The 23,701-nt window shown below is 38.9% G+C and overlaps 1 protein-coding gene and 1 long non-coding RNA gene across 4 annotated transcripts in view; one reads left to right on the forward strand and one right to left on the reverse strand.

Annotated features, from left to right (window-relative positions):
* Window positions 1-23,701, reverse strand: part of LOC109632737 (cGMP-dependent protein kinase 1) — a 77,667-nt gene that overhangs the window by 21,409 nt on the left and 32,557 nt on the right. For both annotated transcript variants that reach the window (XM_020092180.2, XM_020092172.2), the window contains exons 4-6: window positions 9,838-9,943; window positions 6,668-6,731; window positions 1,693-1,770 (exon numbers count right to left, since the gene is read on the reverse strand). In XM_020092180.2, the coding sequence (XP_019947739.1) occupies window positions 1,693-1,770; window positions 6,668-6,731; window positions 9,838-9,943 (248 nt within the window). The remainder of the gene's footprint in view (window positions 1-1,692; window positions 1,771-6,667; window positions 6,732-9,837; window positions 9,944-23,701) is intronic.
* The window catches only part of LOC138413604 (uncharacterized), a 48,541-nt gene continuing 28,114 nt past the window's right edge, over window positions 3,275-23,701 (forward strand). Inside the window, exons 1-2 of one of the 2 annotated variants that reach the window (XR_011245986.1) lie at window positions 3,275-4,597; window positions 4,676-4,734. This is a non-coding gene — a long non-coding RNA (uncharacterized lncRNA). The remainder of the gene's footprint in view (window positions 4,598-4,675; window positions 4,735-23,701) is intronic. The other variant, XR_011245985.1, reaches the window with a different exon arrangement.

The following is a 23,701-nucleotide window of genomic DNA, read 5'->3' on the forward strand; positions in this document are numbered from 1 at the left end:
TTCATCACCACTGACAAGAAGGTTGGGTTTTCACTGACATGTGTTTGGTTATTAGCAGAATTACACAAAAACTGCTGAACGGATTATCATGAAATTTTGTGGTAAGATGCAGTATCCAGAATTTCTTTTTCACTTTCTTTAACATTGTGAGATATTGCATTTTTGTTTTAACAGTTTCATTGATTTATCAGAGAAGAATTCAGGGAGCATGATGAGGCATTATTGAGTGGGTGCCATTTGGTGCAGATTCCAAAGGAGTGAAGTTTCCAAAGGAGTGGTTTCATAAGAGAATTGTGGGGCCTTGACGGAGGAATGCACTCCACTGAGTGCCATTCTTGTTTACATATGATTCCATCAAATGCCAAAGAAACATGACACGTAAATGATCACTCAATGTTGCAAGTTAACTATTACAAACAGGGGGAGAGGTGCTGGTGTGACAGATACCTCATGCATGGGTAATCTGTTACAAACAGCCGACTACCAGGATCTGGTAGGCACAGCTGATCACTTCATTAACCAGGTGACATGTGAGTGATAGCACTGTGCTGTGCTGCTAGACTTTACAAATCAAAGTGATGGCACTTGAGGAGATCTTTAGAGGAAGTGAATGAAGACGGCCGTTTTGCCTAATGAAGGATCTTGTTTTCATCCATTAGTCAGCTCTGCACATGTGTGGCAGCGTATCCAGCAGCAGCAGCAGCACACTGTAATGCTGTCTACACCTGAGTGATGGCATAATTATTCATGATCCAGGATGTGGGAGTAGAAAAAGCAAAGAGAGGAAGTAGAGTGACAGTACGAGTGTGTGCGTGCGTGTGTGTGTTGTGAACTGCCCAGATTTTGGTGGAATGTCCTCCAGACAAACCGTCTGCCGTCTATGTAGAGACAAAGTGTGACACGAGGAAATGACCAAGCGGAAAGCAATGATAAGGTCAGGAGTGTACATGCACTTGTTCATGTCTGTGCCTGTGTGTGAATGTGTGCATGATGATGTAGTTGTGCCGACTTTTGTTGAGTGGGCTGCGTCTGTTTGGGGTCAAAGGAGAGTAGAAAAGGACAGGAAACATAATGTATCCTCATCCTTTACAGTGATATCTGTGTCCTCTTGGAAAATGCAGTGAGATTTGACTCTGTTCAGTAAGCCATGTTAAAATGTTAATAGTTGTGGATTTATGAGATTGTCTGCGTGGTTGATCAATGTATGCAACAATGATGAGAACGATGGCTCGATCACGGAAGAGAAACATCAATAAGTGTGAAAGTAGAAACAGGAAATTGATTAAGAGAGAAAATGACGAGCAGGAAGCGTGGTGGCCATCACAGCATGTTGACAGCATGAATGCATCAAAGCCCTGCCGTGGCACTGATGTCGGACAAGGATAGCATGTCATCTGTGCTCAGTGTGTAAGTCAGAGTGGGCGACAGAAAGGTGAAATGAAAGTGACTCCACTCTCCTTCCCAGATGCTCCCACTGTTGCTGCTGCTGCACGACACGATGATGAAAGAGGCGGCTCTTCTCCTCTCCCCCTATCCCCGGATGATTGGTGACAGCCAACTTCCTCCCGAAAAATACCAGCACTTTGCCTCAAAAGGTACAGGAAGGTGTCGTTTGCCATGTGTGGCACGACGCCCCCGTCGTGGTGTCAGGGCTGATTATTTTTACGGTAAGCCGGAGGAAGTGTTTCTCACCTTTCCTTTACTGATGATGAAGAAGGTGTCTCCACGAGCCCCCTGCCTAATGATGTACTCTCCGTCTTCATAATGCGTCTGAGGAGAGAAGAGAAGCGTTATTTAGGAATATTTGGGAGTCATTGGATACTCTTCAGTTGAAGTAAATCTGAATTTGGTGCACTGAGCTAAATCACAATTAAATTTCTCATTTCTCTTTAATACCAAAGACTGGCAAGTAGTCCAATGTATTTCTCAGCCTTCCACCCACTGCTTGCTTGGATATGCTCTGCGACCTTGAATATGAATAAGCAAGTCAGGAAAATTAATGAATAAATGAATGCTGCTGCTATAACTCCTCTCTGAGCGTAAAAATGAATGCAGGATATTCATCCATCAAACCATTTTCTGTAACCAATAATCCTGTGCCAGGGTTGTGGGCGCTGGAACATATCCCTACATGCACTGAATGGGCTACAGTCTTGAGTGGTCAAACACAAGGCTAACACACATTGATATAAAAACAAACAAAACATGTCCACACTCAGGCTCACATCTTGAGCAGGAAATAACCTTCAGTGATGGACAAGGAATGTGTCTTCTCCAAGGACAAATTCAGTTCTATCATCAGCAGATTCAACAATATCCACAAAACTTAGTGAAAGGATGGGACTTGGGTAAAGAAAGAATCCATTCAATTTTGAGAGATTTTTTAAAACATCTTTACCAATTTCCCTGTGAATAATTCATGGAACTTGGTGGGCAAAATTAAGGGACTGATATCTTTGAGGGTGTGGAATTGGGCCTTGGCCGAGGTATGTGCCCTACTGAGTGACATTATTCAGTTATATAATACTGACCTATTTTTTAAGAATATATTTAAGTAGAGTAAAAAATTGCTTGAGTTAATTGATCAAAAATCAATCACAAACCAAAGTGATTTATTAGGTAGAAGACGAACATAGGACAGCATTATGTGGTAATCATTACGTGACCCTCAGCAAGCTGGGTCACGTACAAGTAAAAACCATAGACTGTATATAAAGATAATAAACTTGGTAAAAACCAAGTAAAAACCTGAACTGACTTTTGAAAAGTGGAGAAACCTTGAACAAGCAGAATCAAATAAAACACACAAACACACTTTTTATGGGGGTGAGAGGAATGGCATTAAGAGATTTTACTCATTTTGGCCCTATTTTCAAGATTCCCAAACAATTTCCCAACATCTCCTCAACCTACAACGCAAGCATATTAATCAGAGTAAATTTATAAGCATGTCCGTGCAAACATTTTATTTTTAACAGGGTTAACATAACAATGAGCCATGTTTCTTCTCTCAGCTCATGACACATCATCCTTCAACCAAACCTACATCATTATGTCTCATTAATTTAATTACTGGCAAAGCCGTTTTTAGCTTTTTAAACGGCTCTGGTTAAAGACAACTTGATCACAGTGAGGTGAAGGATGTTTGATAAGAGAGTGGGTAATTTTTCCATCATCCGTCATCACACAGGCTTGTATTTACACCCTTAAATAAAAAAAACAGCATAAAGGATGAGCACTACATCCCTTTGGAAATCCTTTATCTGTGAAACTCCTTTTTATTTACTTCCATTCCTGTCTTTTCCCTTTAATCACATCTCCTCCACTTTCCACTTTCCAATTCAGCCTCTGACATGCGCTTTGCTGGGCTTGCCAATGCACTGTCTCGCAAAACCTCTCCTCTCCTTGATGGAGTTGTCCTCCTCCATAATGGTTGTTAGGTGTAACACTATAGATTTTCTTTTCTTGGTTGCCCTGCCCTTCAGTATCCCAGCCGATGCAGACTGCTGTGCAGAGCAGCTTCTCTTGATTTATTATAGTCAAAGGTTTCCACACTGTGATGGTATTTATAGTTTTGCCACGGTACACCCCATGCTACAAATTACATTACTTGTTATTGACTGAGCTATGAATACATGTGCAGTAGATTTTGCAGTGGTACAATATCGACTTGTGTGTAAGTGATACAACAGTGGTTCTCTATTTAAAGTAAAATGAGGTACTGAGCTGTTACATGACAATTATGAGCAGATTTATCAAGATGATGTACTGCTGTAACTTTTTATTGTTATTTAACGCCTGGCTGCATTTGATTCCACCTTGTATGAAAGTATTTAAATCTGAAACTTAGTTATCAGATGGAGAAGCAGGTTAATTTATACAATAATAAACGAAGCATCAGCAGATGTAGGTTAAAGCAAGATGAAGGCTATGCATTTATATTTATCACAAGTATTCATGATGTAGTTACTGTAATACACACTGAGTGATTGATTATTTTTTCCCACTATGATAAATACTGTTGGGTTTTGTATATTGTGGTTGTTAATATGATTCCGGGTTTGTCTTTTGCAGCACATGTGGGTGTTATGCCAATAAAGCTTATTAAAACTGAAAATAAAAACAGATATTGACTCAATTACATCATCATTACATTGTCCTGCAAAGTCACACGGGATCAAAATGGAGCAAAAAAACTAAACACAGAGCCCATGTGGTTTTACTCTACAACATGAGCACGCACATATTGAGGAAGCGAGAAATCCGACTGGCCGTGAACGCAACAATCACACACCTGCGCTCACTTTACTTTACTTCAGCGCAGTAAATTATATTTGATCAAATACTAGTACTCAGCAGCAGTACTACGACAGGTCCTCGTGTCTGGAGGCTCCTAGTGATGCTGTCGTTAGCAGGTGCGCTTGTGTTAGCTTGAAAACGTCCATTAGCAACAGTGTTATCAACGTTTAGCCACCGTTAGCAAACATAACGTCAGCTGCAAGCTAGCACCGTTAAAATGCGTTAAAAGTGGATTTCATTAGCTAACTTCATATATTTCTATGAACACGACCTGTGTGTAAAGAGCTACGCAACAAGGGTAAGATTTAAGTTTAGATGCTAACAAGATTGGGTTTTGATGCAAAGTGATTAAAAACCTATCGCTGATCCTTTGTAGGGGATTTGACCTCCACACAGAAGATGGCTGGCCCTTGTCTGACATCAAGAGTTTGGAAGGTAAGCCTGATTCTGTGTTTAGCTTTTATGAAGAAAAAAAAAAATGCTAAGGCTTGTTGTTCATCTGTGATGATTTGACCAACGTGTCCTGAAATGGAAACTTTTTATACAATGAAATGGAAGAAAGGAATTGAATGTTTTGTCGCCTAGAGTTCATGTTAGCTGGGTTGCTAAAAAAACAACATTTGTTGTATGAGGTGAAACAACTTGACGGAGGATGAGCTGCTGTAGTTTGAGCATTTAGGAATCATTTCAGAGTTCTTGAGAGTAAATATAATGAGTGTATTGCACCGATCCCCGTTACGCAATTTATTCATGTTCATATTAACTAATATTGATATTTTACAACTACAAAGTCCCACCCAAAACCAATGTAAACATTAAGTCTTTTAGATTTAAAAAGAACCACAAGTTTGCATAATTAATTGATTTAATCTTTTAAGCGAAAGCCTCTGTAGTGCTCCCTAATGCTTGCATACATTTTTACACACATGTATGTGATACTGAATAACTAATAAGTCGGCAAAGTCCATATTTGAAGGCAGTTCGACATATTGAGAGCTTCAAAGTTGGGAGCAACCATCACAAATGTTAATGAGATCATGTTTGCATAGCTAATATGCTGGAGAAAACATCAAACGAAGTGGTCGGCAGATAGGTAAAAAAAAAAAGTGATATTGAGGCACATCTTGAAGTGCACACACTCCGCAACATATAAACCCCCCAACATTTTGCCTATCTGCAGTGAAAAGAAAACACCAGTGATGTCTTGCTCCATCCACAGCTGTTGCAACCTTGCTGTAGTGTTTCAGGTCTTTTGAATCTATTTTTCAGTGTTCTGGCAGTTGCTGGCTCTCCTTTGTTTACATATGGAATGAAGATCGATTAGCAGTGGCTTGAAACTTGACTTTTGTAATTCATCATATCAGACACTGAGTCTGCATAAACCTTTGTTAAAATTATATTATTGTTATGAGCTAATGCATTTCAATCAATCTGCACTTATACTATATTATCATATTATGATAATAGGATTTGAAAATATTAAAACCTTGATGAATAACACTACTTTAGAAAAGAGGCTTTTCAGTATCTGCATTTAATATGGAAAACTGTGGGGTCCTGTTGCACATCAACCTGTTGATTATCCGACCCATGAATACTCAGTGGTCTGAATGAATACTCAGTACTCAGGGTCTGAACTTGGCCTAAGATAGAAGTTTGGAAATTCTATTGGTCCAAATTGTGTTTGAAAACTCTGGGGCTTTGTAACTAAGATGTTTGGAAATGTTGATGCAGTCACCTGCATTCACTTCCTGATTTGCTCTTTTTATTCGCCTCATTGTTGGTCCAAGAAAAGAAAGAAATGTATCCTTCTCATTGTTGTTTCAAGTTCATAGAATTTTCTGTAGGTAAGCAACTGCTGAGTTGACAATCCACTCCCTGTTTACACCAGCATACACATGCTTAAAGTACGTGAATGGCCATGTGATATTTTAGGGAGAACTAAAATATGAAGACTGTAGCATGAATTTAGCCTATTTATTTTCCCCACGACCACATTTTGGCAAAATAACGGATAAAAAAAACACTCAAAAGGTGAAAATAATGCCAGTCACTCTTAAACATAAATGTCAGTGTACAACTAATACTTAAAGTGGATTATGATACGCCTTGCTTAGACTGCTTGACCCCCTTTGGTGACTGAAATAGCTTCTGAAAGCTGTACACTGAATTCCTGAACAGGTTCATGAAATTAGTTGCTTTTTGAAGATGGACCATTTAGTTCACCACACTGGTCACATAATAAAGTGCAACAAATGCTCAGAAATTCCCAACTGTGCACACTTTGTTCCGTTAATGGAATATGGAAATAAATTAAGATGTGTGGCGTAGGCTGCAGATGTCACACACTTTGGAACGAGGCACTTACCTCCTCAAGGACATCAGCAAGCTTGCTCAGGATATCTTCCTGCAAGCCATGGAATGTAGGGACGCTGCAAGAGAAAGAAAAGAAAGTGCTCTTTGTTAAAAGGACAGTTCAGTGCGTACATATTTAATTTGTCACTCATTCACTCTTCTGTGTTTGTCAGATAAAAAGCAGTGAAGCTGCCAGCTTGCTTTGAAACTGTTGACCAGAATCTACCTTGGCTCGGTTGTGAACAATATATATATTACAAACACAAAATCAATACTAGGTTCTGGGAGTTGGCCTGTATTACTATATATATGTATATAAATATTGTTGCATGAACTGGGCAATGTGCCTAGGTACCCAGCAGGGATCAGATGCTGAGGTTGAATGCACCTGTATGAGGCTCTAATGTTTGTTCCGTTTCTTACCGGCAGCCTCAATGAACAGTATCTGTCTGTTATCGCGCCTACTAAATAAAACTGGCTCTATGTTTATCGAGGAGAGAAAAGAACCAGTGTTGGTAACCAAAGAGCTTATCTCCCCATATCATCTCTCTCTCTCTCTGTTTCTCCACCTCCATCCCCCCTCATTTTCCATGCTTTATTACAGTAATCTGAACCATCTTGTCTCAGCCCCCGACCCAGGCCAGAGCCACTGTGCTTATCCTTGTGTTGTTGCCTCCTCAGAGACAGAGGCGCTAGCTAACCAGCTTCGCAATGAACAGATGACCCTAGTCTTGATGAAACATATGGAGTTTAGACCCTCAAGCAGTGAAGCACAAAACAAAAAGCCTCTGTTGTAGTAAATTGCATTACAGCAAATTAATAATAGTATAGAGCCAATGGGGAATGTGTGGTTTCACTAATGTGGTATTTTTTTATTCACTTTAATCATTTCAGCCATGGCCCTGTGTGACTGAGTAAAGCACAAAATAAATCTAACAGTTTCTATGGTGTTCTTGCAAAGAACAAATGAAAAATGTGTTATGACTACTACTTTATTCAGGGGGTTTGTGTGGTACTTTCCCATGCCTTCTTTCAAGCTGTTGGGCAGATGGCTGTCTGTTTTTATTCTATGCCTTTAAAGCTGGACTTTTATCTTAAGGGGGCAGAGGGAAGAATAATAGCCCACCGACCTTAAAAATATAAATATGCAGCAGTACGCACATGGTCTTTGTCGGTTAGACACTGTCCTTGAAATAACTTGTCAGCGAGCAATGTTGTAAATTAGAATACAGGCTAGAATGAGAAAAAATAAATCAATCATCACAGATATTTTCACCTTGTGTATGTGATACAATGTGCAATTCTTCTGTCAGTTTTTCATCAGTGTTCCTCCTCCACAACTTTTGAGAGCAAATGCAGTATATCGTTTTGCAGCCCTAACAGAGTGGGTTGAGGTCTCACAGGGAAGAATGTGTTTGTTTTTGCACTTAAACTAAAGCTACTTTATCAGATCTACTTCTGGGAAAGAAAACATTAATTTAATTATCTACAAAGTGTGATTTAACAAATGCTGCTATAAATCTATTTATTTCCCCCCAAGAGGCCCCTTTTATAAACCAAACATATAGTGGGGGAAAACCAAGCAATACGTAAATCTATTAAATATTTACTTATTTGTTGGACTGTTACGTAAGAGCTGCTGAGAGGAAAGAGCTTCCATTCAGTGTACTCTTATACACTCAGGATCTTTTTTTAAAATTTTTTTTAGTTAGAGCCATTATTGAAGTAGCTTCAATATTAAACAGAGAAGCCAGATTAACAATGCTGTTATCTGGTCTCAATATATATATATTTGGTACCAAATGCCTTTAGTCTGGTGAAAGGGTAACAGGTACAGCAAGTACGTGGTTAGCTTTATTGTGACTGACCTGTAAATGCCAAGTGTCTATACTGGTCAGAGTACAGAAAATGTATTTCACTACAAAAACAACAGCTTTTGTGATTATGTTCAAATGCCTAAAACAACCTGTGTTCATATCGTTCTCACTTGCAGTATCTTGTGGCATAATTGTCCCGTCTCAGAAGCAGCATGACATTGTACTTCTGTAAAAAGGTTTTTCATTTAGATGAAATGATGAAAGCAGCTGACTGGGTGTACACAGTGTGACTTATGCATTAGAGATGCCTCCAGTTGACTATAGAAAGTGAAAGCTTGTTTATCTTCAAAAACCGTTGCTAGTGAGCGATTTATTGTCACAGTATGGACGACAACCTTAAAGTAGAGACCTCTTTTCGAACTAATCTCCAACACAAACAATGCAATTTCAAGTTTACCTTACTTAGCAGCATTAACTATAAGATGCTCACATGCAAAATCTGTATCTGCAGCACTCTCTCTCATAGGGGATGGAAGTATGGCTGAGAGGTGATGGCAGAATATAGGTTATCAAGGGGGATGAATTTTTGTTCATTTTAGTTAAAAGGAGGTGGCGTCCATCAATCTCCTACAAATTGCATGGTTACTGGTACAATCTTTTTTTTTTTTTTTTTTACAAATGCAACTATACTGTAAATATTGCACATCAGGAAACACCTATTGGATTCTATCTGGAATGTCCTGACTTGACAGGGTTTCATGACGTATCGTTCAGCAGACGTGGTCCTAAGCTCAGTGTGTTTTTTATTAATTTGGAACTCAGTGCATGTATCAAAAGAAGTATGTAAAGTGTCGCATGTAATATGATTTTCATAATATTCTTGATGAAGACCATGGTGCCTGATGGGTGGGGGGGAAAGTTATGTTGAACAGAGATAGCGGGTGAGAGAGATTTATGCAGTGCATCTTGATCATGGGACAATGCTCTCCCTCTGTTTTTTGATGTGTCTTTCTTTTATCCTATTCAAGTGAAAGAAAGCGCATGCAGGCCTTTTAAGTGATATTTTTCTTCTCTATAGAGAAACGGTTAAGGCCTAGAGTTCTCTAATAATGATAGGGATGTTGAAGAAAGATAAAGGTGCGAGGTATGTTTCCCAGTAGGATGAGTAACACCTTGAATGATGCACCAGAAATTAATGTTGAGTTATATAATTTATTGGCAAAAATTACTGGTCGGGTATCTTCTGAGAACGGCTCAGACACACTCTCCTGAATGTATTATGTTAATTAATTCATTGCATTTCAGATAAAAGTTCTATTCAGCCCAATTGTCTGTCAATGTTGGACAATAAACCCTGGTTCCTCACCTTTTTAGAAACTCCATATACTCTGTGTGCTTGATGAGACCTGTCCTCATCATGATGGTCTGAAAACATTGTCGGTCGATGGCCCACAGCTTCACATTTGTTAGAGCTGGAACACACACAAGGGGAATACACATGAGCAATGTCCTAAAAGATCCTCAGACAAACAGAACAATATAACAGCTCATATACATATACAACATATAAACATATAAACTTGAAATATAAGAATAGTTATTGTCAAGTGGTATGTATGAGTAAATTGAACTACTGTACTGCTCAGAGGGTGTGGCCAGAGAAATCTGGGAACATTTTGGTGTGGTTTCACTTTTAGAGCGTCATCCACATTTATTGGCCGATCAGTCCTTGGAGGCAGGAGGTTTTTCTGGACAATTACTCTTTACCCAGCAGCTGGAGATAATTGATATTTTTGGAATACCATGCATGGATGACTTGTTTCAAGTCATGCCACAGAATTTTAATAGGCTGGAGGTCAGGAGTCTGACTTGACTATGCCACATGTTATGTTTGGTTAAAGCATGTGAGTTACTGATGGTTCGTTGTGATAAGGGTAATTGTGAAAACCGTTTGACGGAAGTAATGTTAAATTTGGAATCACAAACAGCTACCCTGGTATTTTTCTGTACAATTTCATGGGACAAGTTTGAAATAAATTGTTCCTCCAGTGATCGCAATCTGTGCAGGCCCTAGGGCACCAACTCCAAGCCATAATACTCTCTGCACATGGAGTTGATGGAGGTTAAAATGTTGCTATACAGAGTTTTGCAGAATTGTTCCAGAAAGCATCCAGCTGGACTGAGACAGACATTAAACAGGCAATAATTTGTCTTTGGAGAACAGTTTCCTCTGCAGTGTGTTTCCATGGGAAACTTGTGTTTGTTCTTATTGTAGCCTGATGACGGACTCTAGTGAGTGGTAATGCATCGTTTAATGTCCCTTTTCTTTAAAACAATTTTCAGTGTTTTGAGCTTCAACTGTGTTTTCTCTGAGGTTGTCTATAGTCACTTCAAATTGAAACAGACCTCTGAAGGGCTGTGAATAGCAGGTTTGATGAATTCAGACTATGATGGTTTCCATCATGGCAATGGACCTTTAACCCACACCTGAATGTCATTATATTCTGCCATTAAAGCCCATTTCACAGAAGAAATTCTGTTGTTGAGGCAGACATTTTATAATGACACTCAGATTTTGAATGCATCACTTAATTAATTCTAAAATATCTCTGGCATTTCCTACAATTGCTAAAGTCATTATACTCTCCAAGAGAGGCTCTTGTTTCGACTGGAGTGCTTCAGTTGTGCAGCTGTTTGAATAAAATCTATGACTGACCCCAAAACAAATCTGGAAATCTCTAGGGAGCCCAGTGGCCACAGGGATATGTAGTAATAGACAAAAATTATCAGCTAAGAGTCTGCTTGTCTGAGTGTCTGTTGCTAGTGCTCCTCATTTTCTCTCATTCCCTTGCCTCAGAGTTTTAAATTTAAAACCTGTAGTTTTGTTAATACATTAGTGTTATTTATTGTTGAAAACCTTTTTTTGTGTACTGTGTAGTTTTAGCTGGAGAACACCTGCAGCTGATGGGAATTGGTCTTTCACTTCAGGAGGATGACAACTGGGATTGTCCTTATACATGTTGATGGGCATTCTTTAATACTACTACACCTAATTAAGACTGATTTCAATTGCTGATACTCACAGCACACAAACTTCTATTTCTATCCTTGTGAGTACGAGGGTTGACCTCATTTCTTCCAGAAAATATTGCACTGTTTTTTTTGGAAAGGATACTGACAAGGTTATATATTAGGAGTTTAGTAAGAACTGCTATTAAGTATTTTTACTGCATGCACAAACGTAGACTCCTACACACACTCACAAACTCTTAAATATGTACAATATGTTCATATACACACAAGTGATTGAACACACTCCCACAGACACTACAAATCTTTCTTTCTGACAGCACTTTAAAATAGCCCAAAACACAAGGGAAATGCCCTCATTACACAGTCTGACACTGTTTTACTAAAAGACACTTTCTTAGAGCAGGAAATCCAACCACACAGCAGGATATAAAACTGTATATTACACACACAGACATCTTGACACAGATATACAGGTTGCATATACGTATTATTACATAGAAGAATATATATTATAAACACACATGTTGCTATCTGCACATAAACACAGATAAACATTAACCAGTCATCTGACACAAAAGTAAAGATGGAAAACACTGATGCTCAAATCTAAACAGACTCAAGTTCCACAACATTACAAATCTCTTCCAACCAACGAACTTCATATATGGAGATGGGTCTTGTGAGAAATGATTAGAATAGCCTTCTAATTTGACCCTGAAGCACCAAGAGTGGGAGGTTAGACATCGTTGCCCCCTGTGCAGTGTGCAATAGAGTGTTTTGATAGAAAGTGGGAGTATGGGGCACTGGGAAATAAGATATGTAGGAAGCCCGCAGCACACTGCAGTAGGTAAACGTATTATTCGGGGGCTTGACTAAATTGCGATGAGACCCAGGGAGCTAGTTATCTTGTAGTGAGGGCGCAGATTAATGTCTTAATGCTCACGGGTTGCCAACCATGAGCTTCACAGTTTTCTGGATGAACACAACACCCCAGGCAATGATGAAGAGTTGCAAGGATGTTGTCTGTGAGAGGTTTGGAGGAATTTGGCTGGATGATCATTGGGGTTGAACTGTAAATGCATGAAATGTGTATACTGTATATTCAGGGGTTAGAACAAGAAAACACATGTTCAGTTTAGTGCAATCAAATAGAGGCCTGACAATGAGTAAAGCCCAACCAATACGGACTTTTGGGGGATGATACCGATATCAATTACCTAATAGCGATATTGTTATATTGGCCCATATATGTAAACTGTATATGATGTCGTTATCAAACCGCCATGACAATGAAATGTAATTGAGTCTTGATATATGACAGTTTGACCACAAGCTTTATTATGAAATATCAGAAATGAGAAAAAATAAAGACAACCAAATAAATAGAACTTGTTGCAGTGATTGACATCCCTCAATTTTCCTCTAATTATTTGCAGCAACACATCAATAGTGTTGATTGTGAATAGTGCCAAAGCCGCGATATCCTGTTGCATGTTGGGCTCTGAAAGAGGGGGTCTGCATTCAGGCCGGTAAGATATATAAAAAAATATAAAGGTGTCCAACAAGATGGAGGACCCAGCACGTATGTGGTGGAAGGAGTCGCTCATTCATTTGACTTGCTCATAATTCACTGTAACTGAATTTCAGCCTGCGGCATTATGCAAATGCTCTATGCGTGTTTGTTCTTGTAATCAAATTTTTGCGCATTAAATTATATAAATGCAGGATGACATCAGCAACATTGTTTTTTCTTTGATCGCTGGTAATCACAGTTTACAATCGGAGAGCATTGGATCCGAAAGCATCAAAACTTTGTGCGTTATTGTGATCTGGATTTCTCGTGGAGAGCCATAAGTTTTAATGGAGTTTGAAATGACTTGAAGAGTCTGTGTGGCCCATGATTATTCAGCTGAGGTATAAAGTATCTGCCATTTGCACTGCACAACATCATACTTCCTCTGCAAAAGCACCCCCGGGGCGACATGAATGTGGTACTTAAATGAAGATTTCACTAGAATCCTAAGCACTGAATTGTGCCAAGAAACTTCTCATTGTACATCTCTGTATATAGTATCTGAAAGAAAATAAATTCAAAAATAAGCTCTCTCTTTCTCTCCATATTCATCTGAATAATAGATGCTGGGAAATCTGCATTTATTATCTGCTTACTGCTGTGCCAGCAGGTAGATTCTCTAGAGGAAGAAAAAGAACATAATAAGATCATGACATAGGATGAGATGTCCTTTGACATAATACACTATATTCACAGCAAAGTCTCACCCTCACACTTGACGTAACCATGCCAGTAATCAAATCTTTGTTGTGGGTCATAGTCAAAGAAACTGTCAGAAAACATTTGGAATATTAATCTTCATGTGTCTTTGGTGCAATGTTTGTTTGTGAATTATCATTTTAACACTTGTAGATCTTTAATGTGGGGTTATGCAGTACAGCTCTGAGAACAGGAGTACTGTCTCTAAACTAATTAGTGAGAGCATCCACCGTAAGAATTTCCACTATGGAATACTGTCATGTTTGGATTTGAGGATTCCGACAGTTTTCCAACTGTCAAATCTACGACTTGCCAACTCCTGCAACTTCATTTCTGTCATTAGCATTTGCAACTAAAGCCCCCCTCCCCTCTTTCTATCACTATGATGTCGAGGGAAAATTTGAAAATCCACCATTCCCACACCAGTGACTCAGACAGGCGCGTGCGCGCGCACAAACACAGTGTCAAAAACACTTGCAAATCACGTAGTCATGTGAACTCCACTCCTTTGAGGCTTCATTCATGTCTTGAAAACGTTAAGAGTGATGTTGTCAGGGCTGCAGGGTAGAAGAGTGTAATCTCTTTCCCCCCAAGTCATTAATAACATCAGCCAGGCCTGATTTCATCTGGATGAGCTCTTCAGAGCGTGAGAAAGCAGGACAGGTCATTTACGCCAGACAGTGTCACAAAACATGGGAAAAGAAAAACATTAGAGTTCTCTTTGTAATTATACAAATAATTGTGATCATTATTATTGCTGAAGCTTAAAGGAACATATCTGAAAAACATATATTGAAAAATGATACTGTAATGTTCCACATAACTCACTTTGATTTGCAAGATTTATTGTGTTTGCAGCCTCGCATGTCAGTGATTGGAGTGATAGCATGTGCTCTTATGACAGCTGTGACATTTCAGTGAATCCAAACATAGAAAACTAGCTGGCTTAATCAACGCAATCTCCAGCTGCCACTTCTGGCAATAGATGCTAACCCATAATGATCCATCTTCTATTTGGGAAAATATCAAATTTCAATTGTTATTATACTATGTGATTGTATTTTAGTTTTGGTGATATAAAAATAGTTTAATTCAAAACACATCCAACTCCATTGCTAAATAAAGACAGTTACATTACATTTCAATGCATAAATCTGTGCATGTAACATTAACAAACCTCAGTCCCAACCTTTATTCATCAGATGCAGCTGATCCTATTTGAAAGTTCAGGATAAACACGCACACATTTAGAAGACTAGAGCAATCCACTATCCTGAGAGGAGAGTGGTTGATCTAAAATTAGCTCTGTGATCTTAGAGTTGGTTAGGTTTATTCAAAATGGTTAACGTTATAGACTTTAACACTTTGAGCAGGGACTCATTATTTAAATGTGTGAACCTCATCAAGGTTTATGACAGCATCTTCTCTTCAATCATTCAAGTAATAGCTCCTCTAGACGAGATGTGCTGTCTTTGTGGCCAGTTGGTTGGTGACAGTTACGTTTACCATTGATTGATGCTTTCATAAACAGTGATGCCACAAGTTCACTTTTGGGTCAAAACCATAAGTTATAACGAAACAGAAGAAAACAAGACTGACACTCTAAAGCCATGCTGGAATGATGTTTAGTTTGCATAATGTTTACTGTATTCATTAGTTTAATCCATTAGCAAGCTAACATTTGCTATAGGTATCACTAAACAGAAAGTACAGCCAAGGCTCATGGGTATGCCAAATCAAATTTTAAAATCAGAAAATGAGGTTGAGCAAAAGTTATTCCAGTTTATCCTAGAGGTATCTCATGAATGTCTGAAAACAAATTCCACAGCTATCAATCCATGTATTTGTAAGGATATTTCAATAAAAAACAAAAATGCCAAACTCACGATGGGACTAGGGGGAGGTCATCCTGGTTAATGTCTTTACAAACTTAATTGTGCATATAAAATATGAAAACGGTGACCTGCAGATGACATTAAAGAAAAAGTTACTTGATCATTGAAGTAATTTGACTTCATCCTCTGGAGACTAGGAAAATCCATGTAAATGTCAACCTCATGATGGCAACAGGGGAAAAATCAGTGGATTGCCAATGTCGGGGAACCAAAGTTTGAACCAAATTGCTAGATTAACTAACCAGCTGACTGATCCGACACTGTCGTTAGAACCATGCCCCTAAAGATACAAAGGTCAATAATAAATGAATAAATCACAATGTTAAAAATTGTGTGTGTGTAAAAACGCCATGCTCAAAAACTCCACATTTTCTGAAAAATGAATAAAGAAAATAAAGGACCATATGGATAATATTGTCTAATAGCGAAATGTATGTTGACAGTAATGGTTGCGTTTTACTGAAGAGTGACATTGATATAGGGTGTTAATGGTGCAGAGTAAATCTTAAAACTTTAGTAAATGGGAAAGCGGGTAACAACCATATATTTGTGGGAAAGTATTGTAGTTGTAAGGATTAATTAATAAAACAAGCTATTATAATTACATTAACTACGTGGTGGAATATCATGGTAAGTTAAATATTTACATATTTTATTGAATACATATAAGTCTTTATAGGCGAATGTAAACACATAAAGGTGAGCGGGTATGCTGCTGCTGCAACAGCTCTTATAATAAATCACTTCAACATGAAAGTTTCATTCAACTGTGCAGTCTAATGATAAATGTTGGGTCGTAGGCGAAGAGGAAAATTTAAATTCATCTCCTTGACGAGGAGTAAGTGAGTGGTAGACAAAAACGGACAGATGAATAAGAAAAAAAGAACAATGTGTTGCATCAAAGAACAACAGTGCAAGCTCTGCGGTAATATATTCTTTTTAAAAGCTATCAATCAATCAGTTTTTAACAAGCCTATTGTTCAGAACACATTTCAATAAAAGGAATTCATGTGTTCTACACAGATTTCCTGACGTAAGTGCTGCTACCTGAGCGGATGATGTCAATGGTAGGGATAACTGCTTCTATAGAGGAGCCACATCATTGCTACTGTCTGCTACCTGCTGCTTCTGAACACCAATAAAAAAAAAATCCCTTTTCAGCATAAATTGCTTTCTCATCGGGTTGCGAGATAAATTTTAATTGTTTGTTGTCCTCGTTATAGACAATCAACCAGAAACAATTTGCCACAGAGGAAATCAGTTTGAAATAACCTGATAAATTTCAGTCCACCCGGCTGTAGAGAATCAAATGGAGGAAATGGAGAATATATGCTGTTCATCAGCCTGTGGCTTATTTTTAGTCCTTGGACCAGTTTGTATCAGGTAACACATTTCTCTATATAACTGGTTATGTGGATGATCCAAACTCTGCAATGGAATCTATCAAAGCACTGGATTTCCAGGTAGTTAAATAAACTGAGAAGAATGCAAAATGTGTCTCACACATTGTCAGCTGTTTTTTCTCAATTTATATTTTAAAAACATCCATGATAAGTGAACTGTAATGTCAACTCTAAATTTGCAACAAATGTAAGAATTTTCTGTTTCTTAGCTGTGAGCACAAGAGGCAATGACTTGCTGTGTTATTGTTGAATTTCAAAAGGCCTTCTGTCGACCCGCTGAGACAGAAACGCATCTCTGCACCCCAAAATACTGAGAAAAGCCAGAGTGATAATTCTCTGCTGTGCCAGAATGTGATGAATAAATGTTTCTGTGTGAGAGATTGACTGACTGCGTGCCAGCATGTGTGCACATTGTCGTCATTGCATATGGGTCTACTGGTGTTTTTTGATCCAATGGTAATTATTCTTTTACCCTACATTCAACTTGGTGAAATCTATGGAGAAACAGCTCATAAGTAATGAATAACCATACAAATATGAGTCAAATCTGTGAGTGTCCCTGAGATTAGAGTCAATAATATTGGCTGATATGAGCCTTTCACAGTGATATGCACTGGTAAGTTTTATTTTACCGAATATGTGCATTTATGTCTACAATATTTCTAACACACACACACAGACTATGTATGTAACTTGTAGGAGACATGAGGAAAAATCTAACAAACTAGAACCTCTGTGTTACATAAATGGGAACGTCTGTATTCCTGTAGTCTTGTGATATCTAATCCTAAAAATCTCAAAGGCCTTACCCCTCTCTTCACCTCCACTATACACATAATGAGGACAGAGTAATTTTAGTCTATAAATTAAAAGAAAATATCTTTTATTCACTATCAACCACTCCTCATGGTGCATGAAATTAAGCATGGTTTTGGAAGGGTGAACGTCAGCAAATAGGAATTTCATTACTTCTCAGTCAGTAGCTTTAATTGTGTTTTTGTGTTACCAAACATCGGGCCCTCTTTACTGCCCCAGCAGCATTTGGCATGACAACATTTCAGAAAGCAGGTTGACCAGGAATATTGTGAGCAGTATAGCAAGTATAGCTAGCTAGCTAGTATTAGCATTCTACAAATGGAATGTGTGTGTGTTACACAGAACATCATTTATGGTTGGCATTGAGCGCAAGGAAATTGTTAGAAGAGGACAATTCACTTATACTTAAATAATGCTTTCTCAAGGCTACATTTTCTCCTGTGTGAGAGCCTTCACCTATAGAATTGTTTTTCCATGGATAGATCAGCAGGTGCATAATGTCAATAAATAAAGAAACAGCCCAGGGTGTTGGTCATATGTGCATCAGTTTGATCTGTGGACAATTGCTCTCATCTCACTCTGAAGCAACATGAAACTATGAGCAAGATGACATTCAAGACACTTCACTCTGAATTAAATGTGAGTCTCTGTTGGCCTGATCACAAATCTCACAGTAATCCATCTTTTCCCTGGCTACAGAAATCGGCCTTGCCTTGAGCTTAGTTACAACAATCAACAGGAATTGCATTTGTGGAGTATGTGCAAGAACTATGTTTTATTGTCTTCTCACCTCTTACTCAGTCAAGGAGGTTATGTTTTCATTAAAAGTAAGCAGCATTGAACCAAAACTACTGCATGACAATCCAGAAATCACTTTTTTATATAAATATAGAGCAAATTTGACATTTCATGGATTAGCTAGGGAATAATCAGGCATAATAGAGAACTGATATTTATGTGCAATGTGTATAATTTGGTGCAGATCCCAATAAAACTCGGGGATCTCGTAAAAGCCCAGCACTTAAGACGGGTCAGTGCTACTTCTGATGGCAAGTGCAATTTACTAAGAGTAAACATCTGACTGGAATGGCTGTCAGGTGTTTCAAACCAGAGAATTTCAGTCTATCCCTGGAAAATCTATCAAGATCAGATAGTTATTCAATCTGCCTAAAATGCCTGAACTGAACATGTGCAAATGAGGTTCAAAATGACAGGAAAACCTGATTAGCTTCACTATGTTTCCTGAGACATGATGTTCCCCAACTGATACTTGTGTAAATTAGTCTTTTGTAAATCAAGTGAGTCCCAAAATTGCCTCAAAAACAGCAAGTGACGCAAATTTACCTTTTTAATAGTGCAAAACCGCTAAAGCTACCAAAATAATCCTCCTGTGCAGAGATGCCCTCAGTTATCCAACATTTCCCTTGAGCTAAAGTCATTACAAGAGGCTATTAGCATAACATTGCCAATGTAAAGTTAAGTAAAAAGTAATGGTTGAAAAGCTTCACCTGCAGGGCTGTTTTCTTACTGACTGTACATAGCTGCTGTCTGAGGTTGTGTCTTAACCTTTAAAGTCGCCTGGAGCCCCAGAAGAGCCTCTCTCTCTCTGGGCTCACACCTGCGCTCCAACTGAGATTCAGGAAAACAATAGCAGCAGGGGCCCACAGTGTACACACACACACACACACACACTTGTAATAGGTCAATTTTGACATTATTTCCTTGAGACCCTAACACCAACAATAACCACAACTTACCTTAATCTTAACGAGCCACCCCCAAATCTGCTTTTTCTCAACCACACAAACACACACACACACACACACACGGGGACAACCATTAACAAATTCACGTACACAAACATCACTCAAACATACATAGGCAGTGACTAACACAGCAACCATGTCTTCAACTTTGTGAGCGACTACCCTGCCACTGGGTATCCCTGTGGCAGGCTACCCCTCAACCATCACCATATCACCGCCACATGTCTCGCTGCTCTCTGGCAACAGTGTTACCATGGCAGCCATAGAAACAGAGAAGATCTTCCCCCCACTCGGTCCCTCTGGAATTCTGTCTACCAAAGCCATTCTATCTGTCTTCTTCTTTCTGCCTCCCTGTGTCTGAATTTTCCTCAGTATCCAAATCAAATCCTTTATACCACGGAATTGTAGCTTTCCAGAGCCTCAGCAACACACACCAGCACAAGGTCTTGAAAGGAAGTTGACATTGCCTTTACTTTAAACAACAAAATGTCTAGCCATCATTATGGAAACAGCAATTGAGAGGCCAATTTATGAGCTTTGTTTTTTCTCAACAATCGTTAGTAATTTTGTGAAAAGTGTAATTTCAGATATTTGTGATGTCTAAATTTCTCTTTCTAATTGATTGTCACCATTCCCATGTGACATAGCTTCATTAACTATACAGTCCATTTACCAATTCCTAAATTTTGCACTTTCATGTTTTATTTTTTGATGCCTCAGTGCCTCTACCTCATTAGCTTTTCATTCCACTGCTCCTGGTTGCTCCTCTGATAATCGTGAATATCCTCTAAGATTGTTAAAAAACAACATCACAGCACTGCATTACATGGTGCCTTTGTTTTCCTTTTTAAGGGTGCACTCACTACCTTTTCTGATTCTAAGTGCCCTTATCTCCACCTCTCCATCGCACAGCCCTGCCTAATGATGATGCTCATGTCCGCACAACCAACCTGGATAGAAATCAAAATTATTGTTTCTTTCTAAGGGCTGTGCTGGTTTTAAATCTCCCAGATGAAAATACACTCGACAGACTGAGAAATAATCTGTCCTTTCACTCAATGGTTCAGTGTGTTCCTCCTTCAGCAGATGTGTCTTCTCTCACTTCTCAAACACAAATCCCTCAGCCTGCTTGTACCATGTTTCAATTCCATATATTATATACATGTATTTATATATTACGGCTGCAGTACATGGTCCTATTGCTATATACGGACAATATGAGTCTAACATATTTAAATAAATCTCTTACAGTTTTTCAACCATGTCACCATTATTTATTGGAAAACACAATGAGAAAAAACAGCAAAATACAAATGATACTATAAAGTAAAAAAAAAAAAAAGTATGCGATAAAAAAACACAATTATAGATAACGATGCAAGGCTTCAAGTGCCCTCATTCTTTAGGCTTATATCTGTGACTAGACTTTTATCATGAAGTCTCTAAAAAGGAGGACCACCTGAGAGGCACATCCATCCATTCATTATCTATACGTCTCATCCTTCGGGGGGGCAGTTCCAGCTGACATTGGGTGAGATGCAGGGTACACACCTACGGGCAATTTAGAATCTTCAATCAAACTTAACCTTCATGCTTTTTTCTGCTGTGGGAGTAAGATTGTGTTCCTGGAGAAAGCCCATGTAGGCACACGTCAAGCAAGAGTTTGAACCCAGAACCCTCTTGCTGTGAGGTGATAGTGCCGGTCACTGCACCACTGTGAGGGGCACAAACCAGTGCTAATATGGTTGCAGTAAGACTCGCTGTTATCTTCATGTTGTATCTTTTAGCTGTAAGATGCACAAATTTTGAATGATGTGGTCCCCCAGAAAGCAGAGACTACGGCCGCCTGCCACACCTCCGTATGTGGCTGCATTAATGCCCCACATCACTAAAAAAAACCTGCGAACCAGCAGAGTAGCACTTATATCCAGTTGTTATAAATATTCTTTGGGAACAGGAACAGTGGAGGTGCTAACTGCAGTTGAGGGGTTACTGCAGACTAATGCTTAAGCTTGCATTGTATCACCAGTATTCTGCTGTTTGCTTACTAATAAATGTGGCTCATGTCGCTCCAGCATATTGCCTACGTTAGCATGCAAAAATTTAAGTTGCAGCCGATTTTAAAGGACACTGCCATATGCCATGAGAATTGGTTACTGGCTTTCCCCACAGTTTGCCTTTCACACATGCACAACACAGTGGGAGGTTCTCTGCACAGTCAGACTCTGCTGCGTAGATCACCTGATCATGTTTACTGCACCCCAACTTCGTTTCTCACCATTCAATGATAGATATTTGTATTGTTTAACTTTTTTTAATATTGCGCCTGTCACGTGTTAAGAGTCGACCCCAGATCCCACATGAGAGTTGTACACTAGTGTGAGAATGGGCACAAAATAAAGTATTGATGTCATGGAATCACGCTACTGGGTCAATGAAGAGCTGGAGGTGATCTCACAGTTTATGTGTCAGAGAGACAAGTTTAACATTCAGGGGAATAATTATGTGAGAGGGCGGTCTGATAAGCAACAAGTTATTATTTAAACACAAAAGCCAGCGTTCTTTTCCATACTAGTCCTAATGTTTAAAATGGTGCCGCTTCCTCCAAGGATTTGAACCTGTAACTTATCTCTTTCTGCCAAAACAAGATTCACTTAACCGTTGACAGGGCGATTCCTGAGACTAAGCAGATGTAGCGCACTACACACTCACACTAACAGATTTACACAAAATTGCATGCACGTTTTCCTCTCTGTCTGATTAGAAAGACAAATGTTTGCTGACTCCCGGCGGAAGGAAGCGCTTTTATATAGCTGAGCTCTCGCTCACTTACAAGGGACATTCTCAGAAGTCTGCAGAACAATGCTGCTGCTGCTCCTGTGGGTTCATTTTCTTCTGTGATATCATGACACGAAGTGCTGTTTTTAGTAATTCATGTGTGTGCGTGCGGGCATGAATACCGATGCCCGAGCATTGCTCAACATCAGGCCTCTGCGAGCTGTCATGTTTCATCTATGGAGCATGCTGAAGTGAAAGACAGTTTCTCTAAAACAGCACCTGTCAAAACGCAGGCTAGTGTGTGTGTGTGTGTGTGTGTCAGAAAGTACAATGAATGTCTGTGCTGTCCATATGGGGGTAGAGGGGCTTTCAGAGCATTCAGTGTGTTAACCTTGTAGGACTGAATTCACTCCCATGTCGTGGAAAAAACAATAGCTACAAAGAGGAGTAAACATGCCTTTAACTCCCCCAGTCAGGTGTTTAAATCTCCATATTCATGAGTCAGTGGTGCATCTTGCAAATATCCAGCATGCATCCTCATGAAAGTAGAACCCTTACCCTAAAGTACAGATTCAGCCAGTTAAGACTGAGTTTACTTTTCTACCTCAAGTCAGTGTCAGCTGGAGAAATGTCTCATAATGGGGAACATTAGGAGAAAATACATTTTACTGTTGAGCTGGATAGTACAGTATAGAGTAAACATTTGGACAGGTTGAGATAAATATGCATCTAATATGTTTTAGATGCCTACAGAACATCAATAGCTCCTAATGTCTTTCGTCTGATGTAGATAGATCAATAAAAATAGGTTTTCATCAACACCACACATCATATGACATGTTTTCTTAGAATGGCTTTTGAATAGATGTTATTTAAGACTATTAATCACATAATAGTGGAAAAATTGTTGTTGATTAGGTCACGAATCTTATTCAGTACCTTTCCTCAGGTCTGATTTTGCACTGCCATTATTACTACTGCTACTACTACTGTTTAGAGTGGCAGATGCTGGATGTTTCAATCTTGCATCCTGATTCTTTTTTTTTTTTTGCTCACTTGGTAGTTAGTTTTCATGTTTTATCAATTGGGTCATTCCGTGTCAAATCATCACACTTTTGGGCTACACTGTCACGATCTTAATGTAATTTGGTGTGGTGATTTGGTCACATGAGAAACCAATGGAGCCATAATTTAAAATGTCTCGGGTAGCAATTAATATATCTGTGGGCTAACAAAATTTGAAGGAGGACTCTGTGACTTGGACTGG

This window comes from Paralichthys olivaceus, chromosome 14 (genome assembly GCF_024713975.1).
Source record: "Paralichthys olivaceus isolate ysfri-2021 chromosome 14, ASM2471397v2, whole genome shotgun sequence".
Taxonomy (NCBI): Eukaryota; Metazoa; Chordata; class Actinopteri; order Pleuronectiformes; family Paralichthyidae; genus Paralichthys; species Paralichthys olivaceus.